At 41.8% G+C, this 24,392-nt stretch overlaps 1 protein-coding gene across 1 annotated transcript in view; it reads left to right on the forward strand.

The window, feature by feature from the left end:
- The window catches only part of clstn2a (calsyntenin 2a), a 517,709-nt gene extending 494,926 nt beyond the window's left edge, over nt 1-22,783 (forward strand). Inside the window, exons 13-18 of the mRNA XM_080185553.1 lie at nt 672-880; nt 3,479-3,649; nt 4,208-4,353; nt 4,554-4,686; nt 8,363-8,547; nt 16,204-22,783. Coding sequence (XP_080041679.1) covers nt 672-880; nt 3,479-3,649; nt 4,208-4,353; nt 4,554-4,686; nt 8,363-8,547; nt 16,204-16,389 — 1,030 coding nt within the window. The 3' untranslated portion in view covers nt 16,390-22,783. The remainder of the gene's footprint in view (nt 1-671; nt 881-3,478; nt 3,650-4,207; nt 4,354-4,553; nt 4,687-8,362; nt 8,548-16,203) is intronic.
- The last annotated feature ends 1,609 nt before the right edge of the window (nt 22,784-24,392 follow it).

Here is a 24,392-nt window from a genome sequence, read left to right on the forward strand (position 1 = left end):
TTCCTACAGACTTTTCCTTAAAGCCCATCTCCATGGCAATGTATTTTAATTGAGCTATACATTCAAATAGAAATGTTAATTAACTGCCCACTAGACCCCAGCTCTGTCTTTTTAATTCAAAGACAGAGTTGTTTAAAGTAAAGTCATTTACAAAAACTGAAATTCTTGATACCTCTTTGGAACATGGAGACTAACAGTCCATCCATTGTCAGCATAGCTGCTCTGGCCTTTGATTTCAGGTGTGAAGATTCTGAACCTTCCAAAAATAATATCCTGGGGGTCTCCTTTTAACTGTCAGCAACTAAACTGACAACTATCAGCTTGACGTTTCCTCCATAATGTAACTATTCCTTTGAGAAGGGATGTGAGTGTCTTCAGAAGGCAAGCTCCATTAAAACAATAAAATTAAGCTATGTTTCCCATTTTCATCACCCTGGAGATAGAAGATTGCAGGAACCTGTGAATAGAAGCTCAGGTTGGCAGAATTGGAAGATCGGTTGAAATATGGAAGACCCCGGCCTAATAACTTTGAAAATTGGTAAGAATTTGATCTCAAGATGCTGATAGCAATCTCAAGCAACCGTGCATTAAAAATGACCAACTTCCTGAATGGAAACTAGCTTGAGATCTTGGTAGTGGATGTTACACTGTACTGTCTTATTTCTCTAAAGGTGTTTTGGTGAGGACACTTGTATCAGTATCTCAGACATCGATGCATATATTGTGGTGCTTCAGCCTGTTGAACCGAAGATTACAATTAGTGGGTTGGACCATTTCTCCAGACCAGCATCTGAGTTTGAAAACAACAGAGGTGTGGTACTATTTCCAGGCCTCAGAATCATCAACACAATCAGAAGAGGCCAACACGAAGATGGCAAAGGTTGGTTACTCGCATAATTTAGAATGAGAATTGTGCTTAAAAAAAAGGCACCTGACAGTGTGAGGAAATTAACTGGAAATAAAAAGCAGACAGCAAAATTATGCCAAGCGAAATATCTTGAAACACTAGGCCTGATTTTATTAGATGCAATTCTGATTACAACAGCCCAGATCTTAAGAATTCCAATCAATTTAATCACAATCGGCCTGGGGTAAATATTTCTCGTAGTATTTTGAGAGATTCATCCCTGATAATACCATGTTTTGTGATAGGATCAGCTTATTTGAAAGATTTATATATTCTATCCATGTTTGAGTCTTGATTAATTGAAGACTTAGGGCTAAATTTTTAGGATGGCAGGCACTCGCTGTCCACCATCCTAAGAGTTGACAGGGATAGCACTCCCGCTGACTCCAGCAGACCCAATGGCATTTCACACTTGGAATAACATTAAATGACAGAAGGCAGGACTGCCTTCAACCTTGGAGAGCTGCCGGCCAATTAGGTTGGCCAGAGGCTCTGCAGTCATTCCAGGAAGGACATTATAGTGGCCAGGATAGATACTGCTGGTAGCTGTCTGGAACAAAGTGCCAGAAACTATATGAAAGGTTAGGTGGCGAGGTCAAAGAGGTGTGGGGCCTAGGGTAGACTTGGGGAGGTCACCGGACTGGGGGGTGGGGGCTGTGATCGGGTGTCAGGTGATAGATTGGCGGAGGGAGCCCCCGGTTGGAAGGAGGTTTTCACTTGAGATTAGTTCATTTTCACGGTGTTACCCCCCCTTCATCTATTAGATGTCCACTAACATAAAAACTGAGGCCACTTAAGGGTCTTAACTGGGACAAGGGCAGTGTTTCAGTATGAGGTCCTGCCCACCCTAATGTAAAATCATTTCCAGGTTGGGACAGGTGACTTCCCGGAGGGAATCCCATCTGTGCAACTTCCGACTTCGTTCTCCAACCTTATCCCCCATCCTCGAAACTGCTGGAGTGGAAGAGTGTAAAGTTCTGGCCTTAATTTTAAATATGTAACACAATCAAATGTTTGCTAAGAATCATAATTGGAACTAGGTCCCCAGGTAGCCCTATGCTACAACGATTTGATTTGTAAATGTGCTACATTCTGCCTTGTGATCTTGGGATCTTGACAGGTCAGTTCCTGGTATCAGTAGGTAACGGAAGTTACATAATTTAGTTACATATCTTGCATCACCTACACTAAACGTTTGGGGATTTTACGTTCTTGCTCATGCTTTAGCCCTGATTTTAACGCTGACAGGAATTAGATAGTTGATAGACTATCTTGACCTTAATGGCAAGAGGCTCTGCAGTTTTTAACTCCTGGGCATCATCTGGATATGCCTGGTCAGTTATCTGATACTTGAGGGAAGTCAAAATTGGTTAATGGGGCAGGAGGCCACAGCTTGGCACTTGAGGAATGTTCCCCAGAAGTAGTGCAAGTTGACTGGTAGGGTAGGTTGCAGCCCTGTTAAAAGGATCTAAGGGACATGGCAAAGAACTACTGTTCCTCTCAGCTTCATGGGAAAGGTTTAAAAAAAATAAAAGGGCCTTTCAAGCCTCTTCTTTCTGCCAGGTGGTCATGGAAGGAAAGCCACAACTGCTTCTCCTGCTCAAGCCCAACGTTAAAGTAGCAGTTGGGACCTTATAACATCAAAAAAGTGTATTGAAAGAACAGATACTGCAGATTCTTCCAGGCATTGTTGATTTAACAGCTCAGAAAAACAGGTTAGAATTGAGCTTGTGGGAATGGCATAGGACATTAATGGATGACACCAATCAATGTTTTTAATCAAAACATCGAAATATAGAAGGTGCAGGAGGAGGGCATTTGACCCTTCAAGCCTGCTCCGCCATTCATTTCGATCATGGCCTTTTTAGTATCCAACTCAATAGCCTAATCCTGCTTTTTCCCTATGACCTTTGATCACGTTCACCCCTAGTGCTATATCCAGCGATCTCTTGAATGTGTTCAGTGTTTTGGCATCAGCTACTTCCTGTGGTAATGAATTCCACAAGCTCAAACTCTTTGGTTGAAGGAATGTCCCCTCACTCCTGTGCTAAATGGTCTATCCTGAATCCTCAGACTGTGACTCCTGTTTCTGGATTCCCCTAGCATCATGAGCATCCTCTCTGCATCTACCATGCCTAGTCCTGTTAGAATTTTATGAGTCTCATGTGCAATTGGAGGGAAGGATCATAACTTGAGTATGAACTGTGGCTGCCTTCGACACCTCTCTAAACTCCAATCTGGCAGGGAGATAATATGGGCTTTTCTTCTCCCCAAGAAGATATATTTCAGTCTCAAATTCCATTTAGCCGGCTTGGACAGAAGATGACAAAAATCACCCAACTGAACAAAACAAATTTGATGAGCAAGACTGGGATTTGTATTTGGGACCTTCTGGCTGGAAGCCGGATACTTGAACCAAAGCTGTATCTGCAATGAGCTCTTGCAATTTAGGGGTGGAATGATTTATAGTAATCCTTTCCTTGTCAATAAGAGTTGTATTTCAACAAAAATTTCAAATTTGATATTGAGTTCCTTCATATTCACCAGTATTTTGTAAAATCCTTTATGTAGTCCACCGTTTTGGTAGACCAGAAGAGATTGTGCACAACCTGGATTACTGTGACATTTTGATCGTTGGGGATGAGCTAAATTCAGAAGAGGAGTGCCTGGAACTGGAGCCAATTGAGCTGCACGGGAAACATCTGGAGTTCACAAATTCCACAGCTGGAATGTCCATTTATGGTAATTTCATTTTCTTTCATGCAGAGTAACTCAATTGACTATGAAGCAAATTGAATTTGTGCCCTTATCAGTCAGGTTGATTGCAATGTTTGTTGACATGAGAAAGTGATCCAATCACCCCCAGGTTGCTGCTTTGAAAATATGCCGATAGGGATAGCAAATTCCTGGCCTTTTCTTTTACAATAGACCACAATATCTGCAAAGAACAAGAAAAAATGCTTGCACTGAAATCTGCATCAAACTGTATGAAACGTAATTGGATTGTGGCAATTGACATTTTATAATAGTAGTTTTTAATTCCTGTTACAATGAAAAAAGTTGTGTTATTCTAGCAACCCAAAGAATTGCATCAGTATTGTTGTTTTAGAACTGAACTTTTTTTTTAAGAACGTTATATGAAATATAAAATATGTGGCAGTCTTCGAATTGAAGATTGTTATTTTTTAACAAGGGTCATTTTGAGAAATATTAATGAGTACTCATATGAACAGAGATTATTCACATTATGGATACTGTTTTCCATATGATGGTGGTGTCGTCTTGTTTCTTCCTCAATAGGTGTGGACACCATGGCAAACTATGAACATGTTCTTCGCAAACTCCGCTATCGTAACTGGGATACTGCATCTATTTTTGGTCGAAAGTTTAGGCTGACATGCTCAGAGCTCAATGGACGCTACACAAGCAATGAATTCAATTTAGAGGTGAGAAAAAGACAAATGGTGTATAGACATTGAGATAGCTGATGTATTAAGGTCACATAGAAAGGCTGCTCAATACATGAATGCTGCATGTAATTTACTTGGTGAGCAGCAATGCACTTAGACTGTCACCGGTACAGGACTGTGAAAATTGATTTAATTTGACAGAATGATTATTGACCACCTTGGTTTCGTTTGTCTAGGTGAATGTTCTGCACAACATTAATCTTATGGACCATGTTAATCATGCGGTGGTTCAACCCCAGTTCCTGCAGTCAATCCATCATTCGTTGCCCGATCTTCCAGGTCACAACCTTAATGCTGCTCATAACTCAGGTAATAAAAGTGTTTCCTTAAACAAAGAGCAAAAGAACAAACAACAGTGAATGTCATTAAGTTAGAAGATAGGAAAATATTAATATTTAAAAGCTTCTAGAAAAATCCTTTTTTGAATTTTGCAACAACATGAACACATGCTTAGAATAAATGTATTAATTGGCATTTTAGATTTGGATTTGGACCATTTGAAATTCTGATAATCAGATCTACCTCAATAAGAACAGTTGTTGGTGTAGAAATAGGAGGATGGCTGGATGCCTAAGAAAATTAGACATTTACATCTACAGTATCAGAGGAAATCTGGATCTATTAACCCCGAAGCCACGGCAGCCCTTGAAACACTTGCCACCCTAAATCTTTGAAAGCAACCCCTTTTCAGCTGAGGAAATTTTTATTTCTCTTTCACCAGTTTGTCCTGTTTAAATTTGATGAGTTTAAAATTGTAACGGATGTGTTTGTTTTTAGCACTGTTGTCTAATTGGTGAATTAATCCTACCCCTGATCACATCCATCTTCCTGGTTGAGTTATTTGAAATTTGGGCTGGGATTCTCTGAACTCATTTGCCCTGCCACTGCTGTCAGTGAGAACGGAAAAACTGACACTCAGCCAAGGTTCCATTCGCTGCAGCGGGACTGGAGAATCCTAGCCATGGGCGAGATTGGAGAATTCTAACCATAGTCAAATGATTGAGAATATGGGGATTTGCTTCGTACATGGAATTTGAAGCACTGTGGCGATGAGGAAAAAAAACTTTGATACTTCTACCCCAAGCAACCAGTTCTATATATAAACTTGGCTTTTAGAAAATTGTGTGTTTGAAACATGGACCAATTAATGTCAGACATTCATCAGATTTAACACCCAAATAGACTTGCAGGAAAATTGTAGCCGTAAGTGCACAGATTTGTTGTAAAAATCAGCTTCATAATGGATATGTGGAACAGTCAAACCAATTTGAGTTCTTCCATTCTCTCTGAAAGGGATAATTATATCTAATTCTGGTAGCATTCTTTCATGCACAGACACATCAAAAACAGCCAATTTCATTTGGAAAATAAACTTGAAATATTTCTCTGAGACAAGTATTTTAGCATTTTTCTTAAAAATGCTGCAATCATTTTGACTTTAATATTATTGCATTTTAATTCCCAGTCACTTAATTTATTTTCTTTCCATCACGCCCTCTCTAAGCTCACCTTGTCCATTAGATCCACCCCCTGCTCCCTCAATCCTATTCTCACTAAACTGTTGACAAGCTAATTCTACTTCCTGGCTCCCGTGTTGGATGATAAATTTCGTAGTTCCCTCTGTCCTTCATTTCAAATCAACAGTCACCACAACTTGCCTCAAAAGCGACAACCTTTGACCCCTCTTCAAAACTACGTGCACATATCAGACTTCTTTGTCCTCTCCAGCGTCCTTCAGTGTGTTTTCACTTTCCAAATCCATGCCCACCTTTCCCACATGTCCACATTTGAATCCATCCAGCGATTTTCCTCTGCTGCCACAGAATTGAATCAGTCACAAATCTCTCAATCTCAGAATAGCGGGTGCCCTCATACAAGGTGCGAGTGAGGAGGGATTTCTTCCCTGAGAGTCATTAATCTTGGGAATTTTCCAACCCAAAGAGCAGTGAAGGCTGGATCATTCAAGATATTCAAGGCTGACTAGCAGATTTTTGATCTGCAAGGAAGTCGATTATGGAGAGCGATTATGATCTTGTTAAATGGCAATGGAGGCTCGAGGGAGCAAATGACTTACTCCTGCTTCTGTTTCTTGTATTCTTATGCTTTATAACTGTAGTTGTGATAAACGATCTCTCCTTTTCATTCTTGGCCTGTCTGCAGCCTCTTTTAGAACCACAGCATTCCCATTGTGCAGACGGAGGTCATTTGGCCCATTGAGTCTGTACTGACTTTCCAAATGAGCATCTTTACCAGGTCCACACCCACACCTTATCTCTGTAACTCTATGCACTTACCATGGCCGGTCCGCCTAACCTGCATGTCTTTGGACTATGGGGGGAACCGAACCAGCCAGCAGAAACCCATGCAGACATGGGAAGAACATGCATGCTCCACACAGTTGCCCAAGGCCAAAACTGAAGCAGAGTCCTTGGCGCTGAGGCAGCAATGCTAACCACTGTGCCACCGACCATGAGAGAGCTCGCAACTGTGTTGACATCCTTGACCCATCTCACTAAGTGACGATGCCTGTACCAACCAAGTGGAGCATTTTACAGACCTCACCCAACCCTCTTCCCTCCTCCTCTTATTTAAATCTCCGATCTGAACTTGTCATGGTCTAAACCCCTGGCACATTCCGTCATCGTCTAAACCCCTGGCACATTCCGTCATCTTATCCAGTTTCTCTTTCCACCTTCTGCCTATTTTTTTACCTTCCTCATTTCTTTGCCGACTCCTTTACTCTCTTACCTCTCTTCCTCCTCTTGAAATTATGCCCTCTCCTGTGCTTCTCCCTTCTCCTTCCTTCCTGAAAGCACATTTTCCTGTGTACAATGATCCTTCTGATTACATTGTGGAAAAAAGTTAGCTTTGCTCTGAGGCAATATTCAGTCATTACCCATATAAATTTTCGGATAACTAACTTAAATAACCACCAACAAAATGGTACTGCACTGCCATCCAGTCTTAAGCAGAAAAGTGGGCTGTGTGCAAGTCTTCTCATAGAATTGTTTTCTAATTATAATTTAGTGTGGAACTAAATTTGAAGATGTGTTTCTGCATAAAGCTACTCACTTACAAAAGAGAAAGATTTGCACTATATATCTCAAAGTGCTTCACAGTTAATTAACTACATTTTTCTAAAGTATAGTTATTGTTGTAACGTTTCAATCACAAGCCAATGCTCACATAATGCTCTCATTCATTTGCTTTTGAGTGCACACAGTCCTTTTCCTTGCTTACACTCTTGTGCATGCAGTATCCTCACTCCTGCACAGCACAATTTTTTTTAAAATGGGGATTTAATATAATCACTTTTTCAAGATAACCTGAGCCAGACACCGTGAAAAAGAAGAGAATGTTTTCAAAATTTGGAGCATTAATTACAGTAGCTAGTTCTTCCAAGAATCTATCTCCCTGATGGTCCTCTTGCTGGCCAAGATCAGGCAGCCGCAGCAGAGTTGAGTTTAAATTGGGATCGTTGCGGTTCAGCTCCTATTTGGATGACTGAATTCTACTAACAGAAATAGCAAAAGTGAACAATACCCTGTCACATCGCATTGATGTAGAAGCTGCTTACTGACCAAGTAGGCAAAGCATGTACAGTAGGTTACTTTTCAGATTTGCGTCATTTGCCAAATAATAAATTTCTGGAATAAATAGGGGCTTTGGTGGGTATATAAATTGCAAGCAATGAAAATTGCAAAATTGCCAATTATATTATTTATAATTACCCAACTTATTTTAAATGTTAGCACACAATACACTTTTGTGCAATTTATCACACAGATTGCATACATTTTGATGGATTTCCAACGCAGATTCATGATTTGCTCCATAATAAATGCAGTTTCTATATAAAAGCAGCCTACCTCCTCTTTCAATCTAATAACAAAATAAATGCAAAAATTGGTTTATGATTGCAGGCAATCCTTGAAGCTCACAATCTTATATCTTTGTCTCCTTTGATTCTGACTTTCTTTTTCAGTTATTCCCAGTGCTGCTACTATCGTCATTGTAGTGTGCATTAGTTTCCTAATCTTCATAATTGTTCTGGGGGTCTTCAGGATTCGAGCAGCCCACCAGAGCACTAACCGGGAAAATGAGAGTGGGAAAGAAAATGAAATGGATTGGGATGACTCTGCACTGACCATTACCGTTAACCCAATGGAGGTGAGTATTGTGGGACATGAGGGTTAAGACTATTTCAATATTTTGGGGCTGAAGAAATAAGACAACATTACAACTTTAAAGACATAGAGACGCGCTGATCTCCGTTTATCTAAGGCATGGTGCTGGGATGATGGAAGACTTTTTAGAAGATCCGATGATGCTTGGCTGTTTATTTTAAAGATTTCCTGAGGTAGGAATACAACTGAATCTAAAATAGTGAATCCAAACAATTCAAGGAATTCCACAAGACAGCTCAATAGCTATATAATGGAAACATATTGGTATAAAGTAATATTAATATTGTTATTATAAAAAAAACTATTATGATAACTATTGTAATTGATAATATTCCATACTCTAACATTACTAGTCAAGAATGCTTGGGCCAAAGAATTTCTGGATCTTTGTAATTTTCTGGATCATAGAATAATTAAAGTTTATTTATTAGCCTAATTATTTATTAGTAAGGCTTACATTAACACAGCAATGAAGTTACTGTGAAATTCCCCAAGTCGTCATGCTCTGGCACCTGTTTGGGTCAATGCACCTAACCAGCACGTTTTTTAGGCTGTGGGAAGAAACTGGAGCACCCGGAGGAAACCGATGCAGACACAGGGAGAATGTGAAAACTCCACACAGACAGTGACCCAAGCCAGGAATCGAACCTGCGGTCTGTGTTTCATCCTATATGCTGGTTAATGAGACTGGGCTTGATGCTGGACATCGTGCGTGTGCAGGATTTTCCAACTTCATCAGACATTTGCTGCAACATTATTTATCTCGTATTTTGGTTGCTCGCTTATTAATTCCTCTTGGATCCTGTGCAACTGCTTTACATCTTGCTGGATTTTGATACTTCATTGCTGTAGAAAGCAAATGAAGCTGGCAACCAGATTTATCCCCTATTCCTCAGGAACATTATCTTCCTATACACTGTTGATACTATCCACAGACATAGGGTGTAAACCTGCTTCAGCTATCTCTGATCTTTTACTTGTACAGTTTTTAAGTTTTAAAGTTTGTTTATTAGTGTCACAAATAGGTTCACATTAACACTGCAATTAAGTTACTGTGAAAATCCCCTCGTCATTATGCTTGAGTGCCTGTTCGGGTAAACTGAGGGAGGATTTTGGCATGGCCAATGCACCTAACCAGCACATCTTTTGGATTGTGGGAGGAAACTGGAGCACCCAGAGGAAACCCACACAGACACGGGGGAGAACATGCAGATTCCACACAGACAGTGACCCAAACTGGGAATCGAACCCATGTCCCTGGCGCTGTGAGGCAGCTGTGCTAATCATGTGCCACCACAAATGAAGCATTATCCTCACCGTTTAGCCAAGTCACAATGACTCCCTTGTAGGTCACTTTCCATTATCTCGGCATAACAACAAGAAATCAGCTGTCTTTACCTTGGCTTTATTTACATTTGTTACGGACCCCACTGATGTTATATTCAAGAGTATCCTAACTTGAAACATTGGGTTGGAGTGGTGCATGTTTGTTTGGATTAATGTGAGGAGCAACATACAACCCAGTGAGAAAACAGTCCAATCTTTTATGTAAACAATTAAGAGAGTATTTGTCAAAAGAAGAAAATATTTGAGAAGAAAGACTATAACATACTATGACACATAAGTATATGAATAGTTAGACATACACCATTTCTCTAAGATTACTTCTCAGCCCATGTACTTGGAACTCACGGAGACACTCTTTTCCCAAGCAACATCCAATTTTTTAAGTTTATAAGTCAAGGATGAGATTATAGGGGGCATGGTTATTAAATTTGCAGATGACACCAAGATTAGCAGACAGTGATGAAAGTTATCTCCAATTGCAAATGGGATCTTGATCATTTGGGTCAGTGGGCTGACAAATGGCAGGTGGAGTTTAATTTAAACAAATGCAAGCTGATGCATTTGGGTAGATTGAACCAGTACAGAACTTACTCAGTTAATGGTAGGGTGTTGAGGAGAGCTACAGAACAAAAAGATCTAGGGATCAGTGAGCTGACAAATGGCAGGTGGAGTTTAATTTAAACAAATGCAAGCTGATGCATTTGGGTAGATTGAACCAGTACGGAACTTACTCAGTTAACGGTAGGGTGTTGAGGAGAGTTACAGAACAAAAAGAACTAGGGATACGTGTTCATAGCTCCTTGAAAGTGGAGTCACAGGTGGGCAGAGCGGTGAAGAAAGCATTCGACATGCTTGGTTTCATAGCTCAGAATATTGAATACAGGAATTGGGACATCTTGATGAAGTTGTACAAGACATTGGTAAGGCTTGGAATACTGTGTGCAAATCTGGTCACCCTATTAGAGAAAGGATATTATTAAACTTGAAAGAGTGCAGAAAAGATTTACTAGGCTGCTGCTGGGATTTGATGGATTGAGTTATAAGGAGAGACTGAATAGACTGGGATTTTTTTCTCTGGCGCATAGGAGGCTGAGGGGTGACTTTATAGAGGTCAATAAAATAATGAGGGGCATAGACAAGGTAGATAGTCAATATCCTTTCCCAAAGGTAGGGGAGTCTAAAACTAGAGGGCATAGGTTTAAAGTGAGAGGGGAGAGATACAAAAGTGTCCAGAGGGGCAATTTTTTCATACAAAGAGTGGTGAGTGTCTGGAACAAGCTGCCAGGGGTAGTAGAGACAGGTACAATTTTATCTTTTAAAAAGCATTTAGATAGTTACATGGGTATGATGGGTATAGAGGGATATGGGCCAAATGTGGGCAATTGGGATTAGTGTAGGGGTTTAAAAAAAAAGGCGGCATGGACAAGTTGGGCCGAAGGGCCTGTTTCCATGCTGTAAACATCTATGACTGTATGACTCTAAATGCAACTCATAGTTGCCATACACTACAGCTTAGATGATCAGATCTGGGAAACCGCCTTTTGTTTGTTTAGCAAAACTACAAAACAGTGTCATGTAGAGGAGAATCTCTTAAATCTGCTGTGGCTCTAAATGTGAGATGGGACAGGCCTCTCTATCAGTTTTGGCCTATCTGGCTGTTAGAGATAAACTAGCCTCTTTGGCTGTTGAATGTTGTAAGTCTCTTAAGCTGTGGATGTAAAATTTGCCTGCTTCCCTCTAAGGGTGCTGGCAATTATACCAAACAACCTCTTTGATATTTTATTCTTTGGCTTCCTTGGCTTTTTGCTTCATTCAATTTCCTTGACTTAAGAAATTAACTTGAGTCTACTTCCACTGATCTCGGTCATCTAAGTGAGCTGTTTCTACTAATAGAACCAGTTACACCTGATTCTATTGAGATGCCTGCTACTCTCGCAACCGGATACAATGCATCTTACCTTTAGAATGCTGGCTACTGCTGTCACTATGTAGATTTCTACCTGTTGGGTAAATCACATCTTATCATGCCTTTTTAAATTCTTGTTACTGCTGTTGCTAAGTAGACTCCTAACATGTCCCCTCTTCTTAGAAATGAAATGCCTTAATTTGAGGGACAATTTCTTTTCTCAAGCCTTTTCTTCCCTGTTCAATCTCTGCAACTATTACAAAAATTTAAGAGCATGCATTGACAATAAAATATACCCCAGAGAATTTACACCCACGTGTTCTCAAAAGTCTCTTTTGGACTTGTGATAAAACATCTGCAATTAAGTTTTCTCTCCTGGCCACATGAATGATTTTTAATTTAAATGGTTATAACAGATTCCACCTGAATAACTCAGTGTTCCATCCTAAAATTCCTCCAGAAATTTTAAGGGATTATGATCCGTGTATGTGATTGTTTCTGCACAATTACTGGCAACATAAATCTCAAAACGTTATAACGCCAGTACCAAGTTTAATGTTTCTTTTTCTATGGTAGAATACTTCTGTTGATTGGTTTTTCAATGCCAAGTTCATCTTCTTGTAACAACACGGCTCTCAAACCAATGTCACTAGCGTCAACAGCCAGTTTAACATATTTGTCATAATTTGGTTTGGCAAACATTGGTTTTGTTGTCAACACTGTTTTAAATGTTTGAATGCCATTTGACAATCCTCCATCCAGTTAAAGTACTTCTCCTTCTTTAAGAGCTCTGCTATGATAACTGCTGAAATTTGGCAAGAACTTTCAGTAGAATCTGTTCATTCCCAGAAACCTTCGAATCTCTTTCCTTGCTTTCTGAAAAACCCAAATGGTCTGTATTTTTACATCTTGTGGGACAATTTGACCATGTCCCATGAAATGTCCCAAATTTGAAATTTGGGTTGAGAAAATTTGCCTTTTACTAGATTCATGATGAGATTGACTCCTTTCAAGTGATCAAACATTTCTTTTAAGTGTTGCAGATGTTCTTCCCAGCTTTGCTGAACATCACTAAATCATTGATGTATACTGCATATATATCTTTATTCTTGAGTCTCTATATGTATACTGTATGTATAATTTTATTCTTGAGTCTCTGAAAGGTTGCAGGTGTTTTCTTCATCCTGAAAGCATCACTTTGAATTGATAAATTTGGTGTCATGGATGCGGAGATCCCCTTTGCCCTCTCAGTCAAAGGTACTTGCCTGTAGCAAGTCCACTATCGTGATGAATTTTGACTGTTCAACTTTTTCAATGCAGTTTTCCAAATGTGGAGTAGTAGATGAATCTCTCTTAGTGATGGTATTCACTCTTCTGTAGTCCATGCAAAGTCTTGGGGGCAATCTTACCTCAGAGAACTTGCGCAATAGTGCCTCCTAGCTATCAGCAGCTGGCATTCCAGCATGAATAGACTCCGTACACTCCCCCTACTGGCAGGAATCATACTTTGCCTCTTATTTTTTTCTCTAAGTGGCATAAGATATTAATTTTTCTCTCGCTGAAAAAATGGGAGCAGTTCATTCCCATTTTCGTGCTTGTTTGGTACTTAGAATGGTTTTTGGTAACATTGCTCCCCTTGTGGTCCATCTGGCTTTGGCACCATTGCAATTGGGGAGCTCCAATCACTGGAACCCCATTCAGTATTGTCGTTCTAGAGCATATAGTCAATTTTCTTCTGTACTTGAGAAAACTTCGCTGGATTTACTGATGTGGATGTTGTTTTACTGGAACTGTGAGCCCCACATCTACATCATCTATTGACACTTCTATTTCATTTATTCTCACAAATACATTCATAGAACTGCAGTAACTCTTTCAATTCACTCCATCTGGCAGATAAATTAACCAGTTGTTTAAATTTTCCAGGACTTCCTCATTACCCAGATGAAATTTGGGGAAGTCAATTCAGAAATTAACTCTTCTTCTCCCTGCTTCATTACAATCAGTCCTGTTTAATTGAACACAACAGCCTGTTTCATTTTTGTCTGTCTCCTTGGTCAGCTCAAGATCGTATCAGAAAGCCTGATCTCAGTCCTCGTGGCCTGACCTAGCAATTCTTTCCTCTTTTGACTTATCTGTAATCTCGGTACAACACAATCCAGAAAAATGGCAGGGTGGCCTGCCTGCAATTTCTGTGTCGGGATTTTCTGTCAGCTGTTCAGCCACGATCTGTGATCCTGCTATATCATTGGGCAGTGTTTCCACTATTCACACGCTACATTATCAGTAGTATGCAGTATTCTGAACTTTCTAATGCCTCTAAAGGTGTCACTTTTTGCATAGAATTTACATAGTTTTTTATGCTTCGTGTTGTAGACTGTTGAGACACCCATGACATACACAGATTTCACACTGAAGCACCCTTATCTAGTTTGTAAATGATTTCTGCCTTTCCTGTCTTTATTTGTGCAGCAATCATATGTTTTACTGCGCTTTTCTCAAATGGGTTTGCCTGAATTACTATATATGCTGCATCTGCTTGAAAACTCGAGGACTGAGGCAGGAAATAAGTGATGGGAGGTGGGGTAAACACGTATACTGAAATGTAGGAAAACACAAGGTCACAGTTGCGCAAACAATATGTTCACATGTTCAATAAAAATAAATTATAAATAATACTTAAAAAAAAAATTCCTTTCCCAGAAGCATTCTGGCAATGTGAAAGGCTTTGTTTTTTAAATTCAATTCCTATCTTGTTTCTAATTCTTCTTCCTCCATTGCCCAACTCCATTTTGATTGCAGTTCTGGACAAGTGGTGATTCTGAGAGTAGTGGGATTAAAAAATTCAGATGGTAGATGTTTATGAATTTGGGAGTTCTGGACTGGTGAGGTTACAGTGTATTATGAAATCTGAGAATGGGGCATTAATTACAAGCTACATCCACCACTTTAATAGCATCTTTTTAAGTATGTAAAGTAGTTGGTGGGTGATTCTCATATGCTTGCTATGAAACACTTTGACTTGATTAAAGATCCACATGAAGGGTGAAGTGAAAACTCAGGAGGAAATTGAATAATGCTTTGTTGGATAATAGTGATCTAACTGTAGTTATACTGATGGCTGTACTTTCAGTGGGGCAGCCATAACCAACTGAACCCTAAGTGACCTATCTTGTGGAATTTTACTGTCAGTCATGGACTCCTATAATGACTAAGAAAATTCCTTTGGCTTGGAATGCTGTCCCTCAGCTAACAGCTGTCAAATAACTCCATGTTTAAAAGAAAAGAAATGCAGCCAGACTTGCTGCAGAGGCACGTTAGGTGTCACTTGAGATTAATGTTGCACATCTCGAGGTCGCCAATCCTTCTCTCAGCCGAAAGTGTCATGTGGAGGCCAGGACCCCGTAATGGGCACAGACATGGAAAGAACAGTCCGTCCTAGATTTTTTTTAAGACACAGACTCCAAACAGCTCTGCTGGAAACTTGCAGACATTTACTCAAACTGATCTATCCTTTCCAGTTAGACACACCTGCCTGAACAGCCTAAAAATCTATCTGTCACTGTTGGAGATCTATAAATAAGCAGAGACATATCAGTCATGGTTACAGATCATAAAGAGCATGCACACACACATTTCAACATAAAATGCAGTTGGTTTACTTCCCAATGGCTGAGCTTGAATGCCTATTTTGCATTGGACTAACACTCAAAGGTTAAAAAAGAAACCGTTTCAACAATATATCCACTCTTCCTGTCTAGAATTAATGGCTTCTTGCAATCGAGCAATAGCTGAAGGAAACATACCACACTGGCCTCCTTCCCATTAAGTTAGAATTTTCCTTTCGTTATTTATGATTGGCAGTAGATGTGTGGTACCAGTAGATGTTGGTTTGTGTTCAGGTTTCTAAACCCAACTGTGTTCAGCATGAAGTGTAGAATACAGCGGCAATGCTGGGCTTGGAAGAAACCAAGGATGAGAATGAATCTCCCAGGATACACCAACATACCTGTTAGTGACCTACAGAAGTGACATAGTGACAGAGACATGGGGGAAGGTAGCTGTACTCCCTTTGCTTTATATTGGAGGATAGCATCTGATCAGTGGCAGAAGATAAGTATGAAATGGGAAAGGAGTGAAATTCCAATGTGTTTCCCTTCAACCTTATTTCAGTTTAAATCTTTCTTCAACACAAATTAGGAATGATGACCCTACCTCACATTAAATAAAAGTAGATCAACAAGGCGCAGGATAAATGTTACGTCACCTGGAAGTGTTAACTTATGATGAAGTAACATATGTTCAAGGTCATGTTGATGGGTCATCAAGTGCTGAATGTTTTCACAAATCTCACTAAAATGTCCACTGTTTATGGTTCCATTCCAGAACTATGAAGACCAAGAGCACAGTGAACAAGAGAGCGAGGAAGAGGAAGAAGGTGAGGAGGATGACATCACGAGTGCCGATTCGGAGGAAAGTGAGGAAGAGGATGAAGCTGAACATGAGGAAGATCAGCAGAATGTCACCAGGCAAGAACAGCTCGAGTGGGATGATTCAACACTTCCTTATTAAGAGGCCACTCTGATCATTCAAGTCCTCAAACAAGAGTTTTTGATGCCCAGCAATGTTTGGAAAGTGGTATGATCAGAAGTTATTTAGATTGCTGTTGCTGGTAATGTGTAAAGAACTTTCAGGGTGTTTTCTGAATTTTGAAGCGATTTGCAATGACATATCACGATCTGGGTCCAAGAGTCAACATTAAACAATAATTATAATGCCTGTCTTTCCTTTATTCTCTCTGGGTGTTCTTTTTGTGGTGACCTGAATGTTTTATCTTTGCACCAAGAACGATCAACTTTGTGAAATCATGTACCGGTATCTGTAACTTGAAATTTTCTGAAGTACTTTATTTATTTGTTTGTAATAAAAAAAATCTTTCTCCATTGGGTCATGCTGACATTTGAGCCAGTAGAGAAATCTTAAAAATGAAAAGTCAAATTTTATATTTCATGATGTAAATACCATGCTGAAAAGAAGCAAAAGAAAGCAGTAGCTCAGATGATGTCTGCTCCAGGGTTCATCTGTTGAAAGAATTCAAGTTCTATAATGATTATTTTGCATAAGTTATGAACCATAAACATCTGTCTTCATTCTACTGAATTATATATGGAATTTTAAATCCAAACAAGTAACATTTTGTTTGAGGTTTTTTTTAGTTGGTTTAGCGAGAATCCATCTTCACAGAAAAAAGTGCTGGGCAACTTTTTATTTTCAGGAGGATGGAGCTGAACTGAGCTGTGTATTTATTTTAAAGCAAATAATGGATTATCTATCTGACGTGCTTCATATAATCATATAAATGATTTGCCAAAACCTTTTCTTGAAATTGGAATGTTGTAAAATCTTAAAACAGCAATTCACATGAGCCAAAGTTAGACGAGAATGATTATTGTCTTTTCATAATTTCCCAGAATCACTGCAGCAAAACAAACTCCTGTGTAACTGACCCCTCACATTAGATGATCTGACATACCATAAATTCACTCATATAGGTTGCAATTTCATGCAATCTTCACATCTGTAGGTGCAATTTACACAACCATTTTATTGACTGTCTGTGGGTGTGACTTTTACATCAATATTCCCAAATCACTAGATTTTATGATATCTGTGAACTTTTGTGGACATTTTCTAACCCTTCACCATGACACATGACTGAAAGTCATCATTGTGACAGACCCTGGAATCTGAGACCATTGCAACACTGATAGTGGAAAAGCAGACTAAACACTGGTATATGTAGTTGAGGTTTTAGGGTAATATTAGCAGGCAGCTCAAGCTTTCTCTGTCCTCACTCATGTAAAAACATTGTTATTCTTTGCGTTATCCAAGAGTTATTTTAAATTGCACGGCAATCATCTGTAAATGTAGTTATTGCTGCAAGAGATTATCCTCTTTATTACAATTAAGTCTTAAAGAGCAATTCTTCAGTTGATGTACATGAGTACAATTGGAAATACCCAGTATAGAAGTTAAGAAAGACACTTCGCATTCAGTTAGTAATACAGTTTGTTACTTCAAGATTGCAATGATTCATCAATCTCCCTGGAAGAAAAGTTACTGTATACAAATGGGCAATGCTGGGTGGTAAACTGGTTAAGTTAAAATTATCTCCAAAACCTTTTGTTATGACTGTTAACTACAGTGGTTTGAGTAGATCTACCCTCGCAGGAAGATACGGTTGACCAATCAAAAATGACTTTTGCAATTGCCCGCTAATCTTTACTGAACTGAACTGAGTGAACTGGAATTTATTTAAACTGATCTCCAAATGGACTACCGTAATGTGCTATCTTGTTCTGTGGATGACACATTTCCAGTTCACCTTGGGATAAAGGGGAGATTTAATGATATTGATGCCCATCCTTTTATAAACATATGTATTTTCTGGCAGTTTCATTGGTCTTTTGCAGAAGTTACAGTGGGAGGCCAGTGAAATGCTGACAGAATTCCAGTACCTGGAAAACTTGTGTGTGCCAATCTGATATCTTGATATAAACAGATATGATCTCGTCTAGTCTAAGTCTTCATTTAACCAACCCAAGAGATATTATTTACTGAGCTAAGATATGGTAAAGGCTAAGCAACCAGTCCGACTATAAGCCATTTTCAGAAACACCTATGTGGCTTCATTCAGTCACTTTCCTGACCACTCCAATAGACTTGTGTCAAACTGCAAGCTCCACGTTCAAGTAAATTAAGTTCCCTTTCTATCATAGACAAGTTGGTTATAATTTACTGTAACTACTACTACCAGTAATTCGACCCTGAAATTTGATCAGTGCATTTGTAAATATGTGGATTGTAATTTTTGAGTTTAACTTATCTGTATTTGCCTTTATCTGGAGTTGTAATGTCCCCTACATAATATCAACATTTATATTGTTCTTATGATGTAGCCTCTGCTTTTATATTATTGAATATGGTACAAATTTTCAATTTAAGTGGACAAGTAATCAATTCAATTTGATTTCAGCAGAGGTTTAAAAGTAGTAAAATGGATATAAGCATATGATCAGTTCATTTGACGCAAACAAAAAGCAACTCCACAACTATAATATTTTTGTTGCAGTGAACAAGAAATGGTGTGTCTGATTATCAATGACTAATTGTTGCTATGCTGGCCATGTACAGCCACTGAGAATGTGTCAGTGTACAAATTAGAACTTGAGGCCCTCAAGAAGCAAAAGTTCAAATGACTCATTATTACAGATGGAGAATATGATGCTGTTGTTTGTGTGTAATATCTTTTATTTGGCTGTGGAATGATGATGATGATGCAAGTCGCATCAATTCATTTGTTAAGGGATTGGTTAGGAGGTAAGAATCAGAGTAATGGGCATGTGCACCAGTTGGTTGAACATGACGAGTGATGTCCCCAGGGCTGGGGGCTCAGCTTTTCATTGTATTTATTAATGACTTAAATGAAGTAGAGTGGCTGACGATACTAAGTGGTGTTATTAGTGTGGAAGCAGGATGTTGTGAGGAGACATTGCTAGTGAGCAGAACTGTCGCAGATAGAGCTGTGAATGGAGAAATGTGCTGCTATTCATGGACCTATGAATGGTAGATCAGACTATTTTTAAAATGGTGAGAAGCTAGGCAGTATGGATGAGCAGAAAGGTTTAGGAGCTTGTGTACATAATTAAAAAAACAGGTGGGCAGATAGAAAATAGAATGGGTGTCACTGCTGAAACCAATGAATTTTGCTATATGTAAATTAATTGACATTGGAATAGAATAAAATTTCAACTTTTGGAGAAGTGGCGAGTATTGAGGATGATGTAAATGAACTGCAATAGGACAGAGATGGGCTTGGAGAATGAGCAGACAAGTGACTGGTGGAATTTACTGTAGAGGAGTGTGTGTTGATGTATTTTGGCAGAAAACGTAGGAAGGAACTAGACTAAATGGCACAATTGTGAAGAATGTACAAGTACAGAGAGACCTGGGAGTGCTTTGATCTTTGAATATTGCAGGACATATTGAGAAAGTGGTTTGCAAGGTATGGGCTCTATGAAAAAAGACATTGAGCCCTATTTTACCATTTTGATTCAAAGTGCTGGGTGGACGTGAAACTGGCAGTGTTTGAGATCCGACTTTTAGACCCATTCTGAGGTGCCCCCATGGGCACTCTGCCTGCAAAAATAGCAGTGAATCCGAGTCATGCTGCATAAGCCTGTGGGTGGGGCTTAATGCACCCAAAACCCTGCAGCCAAAACCAATTGGCACCTCCAACTGCATATGCACAGAAAAAAAAATAGAAAGCCACTCCCCTGCCACATCACTCCTGTGCAGGATAATGCTTCCCCCGGCCTTCACTGACATTGCCCCAGCCCCACAACCTTACTAATCCCTTTATCCCCCACACCCTCCACTACCCAGAATGATCATGGGCCACTTTCCCCTCCTTCCCCCTTGCTGATCGCAGGCAAAGTGATGCACCCTCCCTCTCCCCCCCACTGATCTTAACAGAGTGAACCCCACCCCCAGCCCCACCCCCATCCCAGACCCTCCCACACAAGACCTCCATCTCCTCCGGACTCAATGGTTGTATGATGCCTTCCTCTCTCTCCCCTGTCCCCAATCATTGAAGCGCTGATCTACCACTGCCTACCCCCACACCCTTCCCCGAACATCAGTACACATGCAAGTGCTCACTTGCCTTCCCCTCAATGCTAACAGGCAAACTGTATGTAACTTGCTGGAATGTTCTGCCAAACTGTTTGCCGCTGATCTACCCTAACGAGGGGAATCTCCATAAAAAACCCAAAGATGGATAGGCAGGCAGGCAATACACCCCCCACCCCTGTTTACAGAGGGCGATGTGGGAAGGTTGTTGAATGAGACAGGGGCTAAGCAGGATACCCTCTTTCCCCCCTGCACTGTAATGCAGATCCAGGGGCCTGATGGCAATGTAGACTGGGAGGCAGTCACCACCTCCCATGGCACTGGCCCTCAGAACAAAGAAACAATACCGCAAGAAGGCCAATGACTTCATTCGGGCAAAGGTGAGAACTTAACCCCGTCTATCATCTTCCCCCAAATTGCCCCCAGATCCTCCCATCCCCAGCACCCTGCATGTTTCCAGCCCCTGACCCCCAAGCACCTCCTTCCCACTCCTCCCAAGAGCGCATTGCATTTGCCCTTTAAGGGCCACAATCTGATACTCTGTAGGAGTCACGCCATCATTTCTTTCATGGCTCCTTCTGTCTCCACAGGAAAAGACTGACCATAACACCAGAGAGAGGGCAAAGACAGAAGGTGGTGAGCCAGATCTCCGGTCCTCACCCTCTTTGAAGAGCAGTGCTGGAGACATCCAAGGAAGGGGAGATGCGGGCTGTCAGTGACAGTATGGTTGGGCTGGAGTCAAGAAGTGAGCACTTGTCAATCTTCCACTCAATTTGAGGCAACTTCTCAGGGGCATAAGATTGCGAGGATGCAAGGGGCAAGGTTTAAAGGAGATATATGGGGTATGTTTATTTGCAGACAGGGTGGTAGGTGCCTGGAATTTGCTGCTGGGGGAGATCACAGAGGCAGATACGAGAGTGACTTTTATGGGCTGTCTTTACAGCTACATGAATGGGATGGGTATAGAGGCTATGGGTAGGGGGTATAATTCAGATGGGCAGCCAGGTCCCTGCAGGCTTGGAGGGCCGAAAGGCCAGTTCCAGTGATAAAATCTTCATTGTGCTTTGTTCAGTGGTGAAATGTAAATCACGTTTTTTGCAATCCTGATCCCTCTCCCTCTCTTGCACTTAACATGGTATCCTGTGTTGCAGGGGCAGATCTGGATGCCCTGGGGGCCATGTGGCATTATGGCCCACACTGTGGCACCCGCCCATCCTGCTCCAGACAGCTCGGTTGCGTCCTCGGAAGATATGGGTGAAGAGACCTCTGAGGGTGGCACCATTTTGATGTCAGCTTCCACCTCACTACTCACCATCGCAGAAACTGACACGTCAGTGGGTCCAGTTAGTGGTGAGGCTTCTGGGTCACTCTCTGGTGAGCACAACACATCTGATAATGTACATCAGGTGGAGGAGGGAATGTCCGAGGCCTCTAACGCAGGGGCCTGCCGGTGGTGAGGACTCAGCTGGCCCCAGGCTACATGCTGGGCCTCTGCGATCACTTCACCCTCAGCTGCTGGAGATGCAGCAACAGAGCCAGGGAATGCAGGAGGGACTGACAGCAAGACTGGACCAACTGCAAGGCTGTTGGAAGAGCCTCAAAGCTTTCACATGGACTAGCAATTGCCTGTCTTGCGTGGTTCCCCTGCCAACACTGCAAGGGTGACATTTGCAGAGGAAAGCCTGGGGCAAGGGATCCTCACCATGAGTAGCAGGCTCCAAGCAATGGCTGAGTCACAATAGACCACAGCTGAGAAACTGAACAGGATTCTCAAGGTTCTGCAGCCCATGGCTGAGAGGTTCGAGAGCTTGCAGGGGACCCAGCAGGATAGCACTGAGACACAGCGGGCTATGGCAGCAGCCCTTGAGAATGTGGCCCAGTCAGAGGGTCGTGGCTGAGGGGCTGCAGAGCATGGCCCAGTCTCAGAGGACATTTGCTGCTGCCATTGATAAGTAGTCCCAACTCAGATGGCTATGGCAGAAGGTTCGGCCACCATGGATAGGACGCAGATGGTCCTCTAGGACTGGCAGGGCCAGCTGACTCTGGAGCTCACTGTAGAAGCACAACCATCCATGAAGTGATCCAGGGGCCCACAGGAACCCCAAAGGAGGAGGAAAGGCTCGAGGCCATGCCAGAGTCTTCCAACCAGGTGGCTGTGACTACACCTTCTGACTCCGTCCTTCCTCACACCGGGGCATCTCAGGGGCAGCGGGATAAGGAGAATGTCATGGACATGTCCCAGACACCTGGAAGTTGGCCACGGTTCTCAAGGTCCAGGGCCACATGCATCACAGGCAACTGGGCGAGGTAGGCAGCTGGCCCCCTCCACCTTGATGTACGTTCTGGGGAAACACTGAGACGTAGCGGTAGGCAACATAATGTTAGGAAGTGGTAGTTGCACTTAGATGGCATGGGTGAAGGGCTACACTAGTTAGATAGGTCTTGAAGCACCTTAACATTTTCCATTCACAAGTTTTATGTTAGAACTTATGATTTAAACACCTTTATTGTAATCATTAAATATTTTTTCACCACCCACCTGTGACTAATTTGTCTCAGATTTGTCTCCAATAGGAATGCTCTTTCAACTGATGATCGCCGGAGCAATGCTTCATGTTGTTGGGGAGGCCTCTCAATGCTGTGTCACTGAGAAAAGGTAGTCATTGGTTTCCCCAGATCTCAGAGTGATGCCCTCCCTTCCCCCACCCCACCCCCCCCAGGGCCCTGTATGGGGGTTTCAGGTCCCTTACACAGACGTGCCAGCATGCATGCGGAACTCATGTAGGAGTCAGACTAGTTTGCACCAGGGCATCATCATAATGATGCTTAGCAAGTCGTCATCACCCTCCTGCCTGCCAAAGAAATTTGCTAACACAGAGTACCCAGGCCCAACACTCTGGTGTGAAATGTTGCAGGCGATAGAAGGAGGTTGGTGGGGAGTATGGAAACTACAGAAACAATCCCCTAGTAACTGATCAGGCTCTCCTTTGCCACCCTCACATTGCCTCATTCGAGCAGCCAGTATTTCAGCCTCTGGGTGGTGTTCCTCAGTGTGCTCTTCCTCTTCTTCCTCCTTCCCTCATCCTCCTCCTCCTGCTGGGCAGCCTCCTCCCCAATGACACCTGCCTGTCAGTCTCCACGTCCTCACATCCTCCTCCAGTAGGCCACCCCTCCGCTATGCTAGGTTGTGCAGGGCACAGCGCACCTCCACTATGCAGGAAGAGATCTCAGGGCTTACTGTCGGGCCCTGCTAGATCATTCCAGGCACTGGAATCGCACTTTGAGGAGCCCAGTGCACCTCACCACGAGCACGTGGGCGGCTCCATGGACTCGATTATAGTGGGTCTCCGCCTCAGTCACAGTCTTCCGCACTGGTGTCACCAGCCATGTCCAAAGCAGGAAACCATATCATCCACAAGTTACCCCCACCACCCGGGCTCTCCTCAAATGCTTCCGGGATGTTAGAGCTCCTGACAATGAAGTTGTCATGCACGCTGCCTGGGTGTCTCGTGCAGCCATGTATAAAATTCATATTGTGGTCACACACCAATTGGATATTCAAGGATTAGAACCCCTCTGTTGATGAATCTTCATGGATTCTGCAGAGGGGCTTTGAGGACAATGAGGGTGCCGTCAATGGCCACCTGCACATTAGGTATCCCTGCGGAGGCTGCCAACACCACAGCCCAGGCTCCCTGATGGACCTGGTCCAGGTTAAATTTGGTGTACTACCCAGCCCAGGCACACTGGTCTCCTGTGACCTGCTTGACACAAGTGTGCAGAGCTGACTGAGAGATGCCACATACATCTCCGCCAGGGGCCTGGAAGGAGCCAGTCGTATAAAAGTTGAGAGTGGCCGTCAATTTGACAGCCACCAAGAGTAG

The sequence above is a fragment of the Carcharhinus amblyrhynchos genome, chromosome 3, assembly GCF_965287045.1.
Source record: "Carcharhinus amblyrhynchos chromosome 3, sCarAmb.v2.hapA, whole genome shotgun sequence".
NCBI classification, from domain to species: Eukaryota; Metazoa; Chordata; class Chondrichthyes; order Carcharhiniformes; family Carcharhinidae; genus Carcharhinus; species Carcharhinus amblyrhynchos.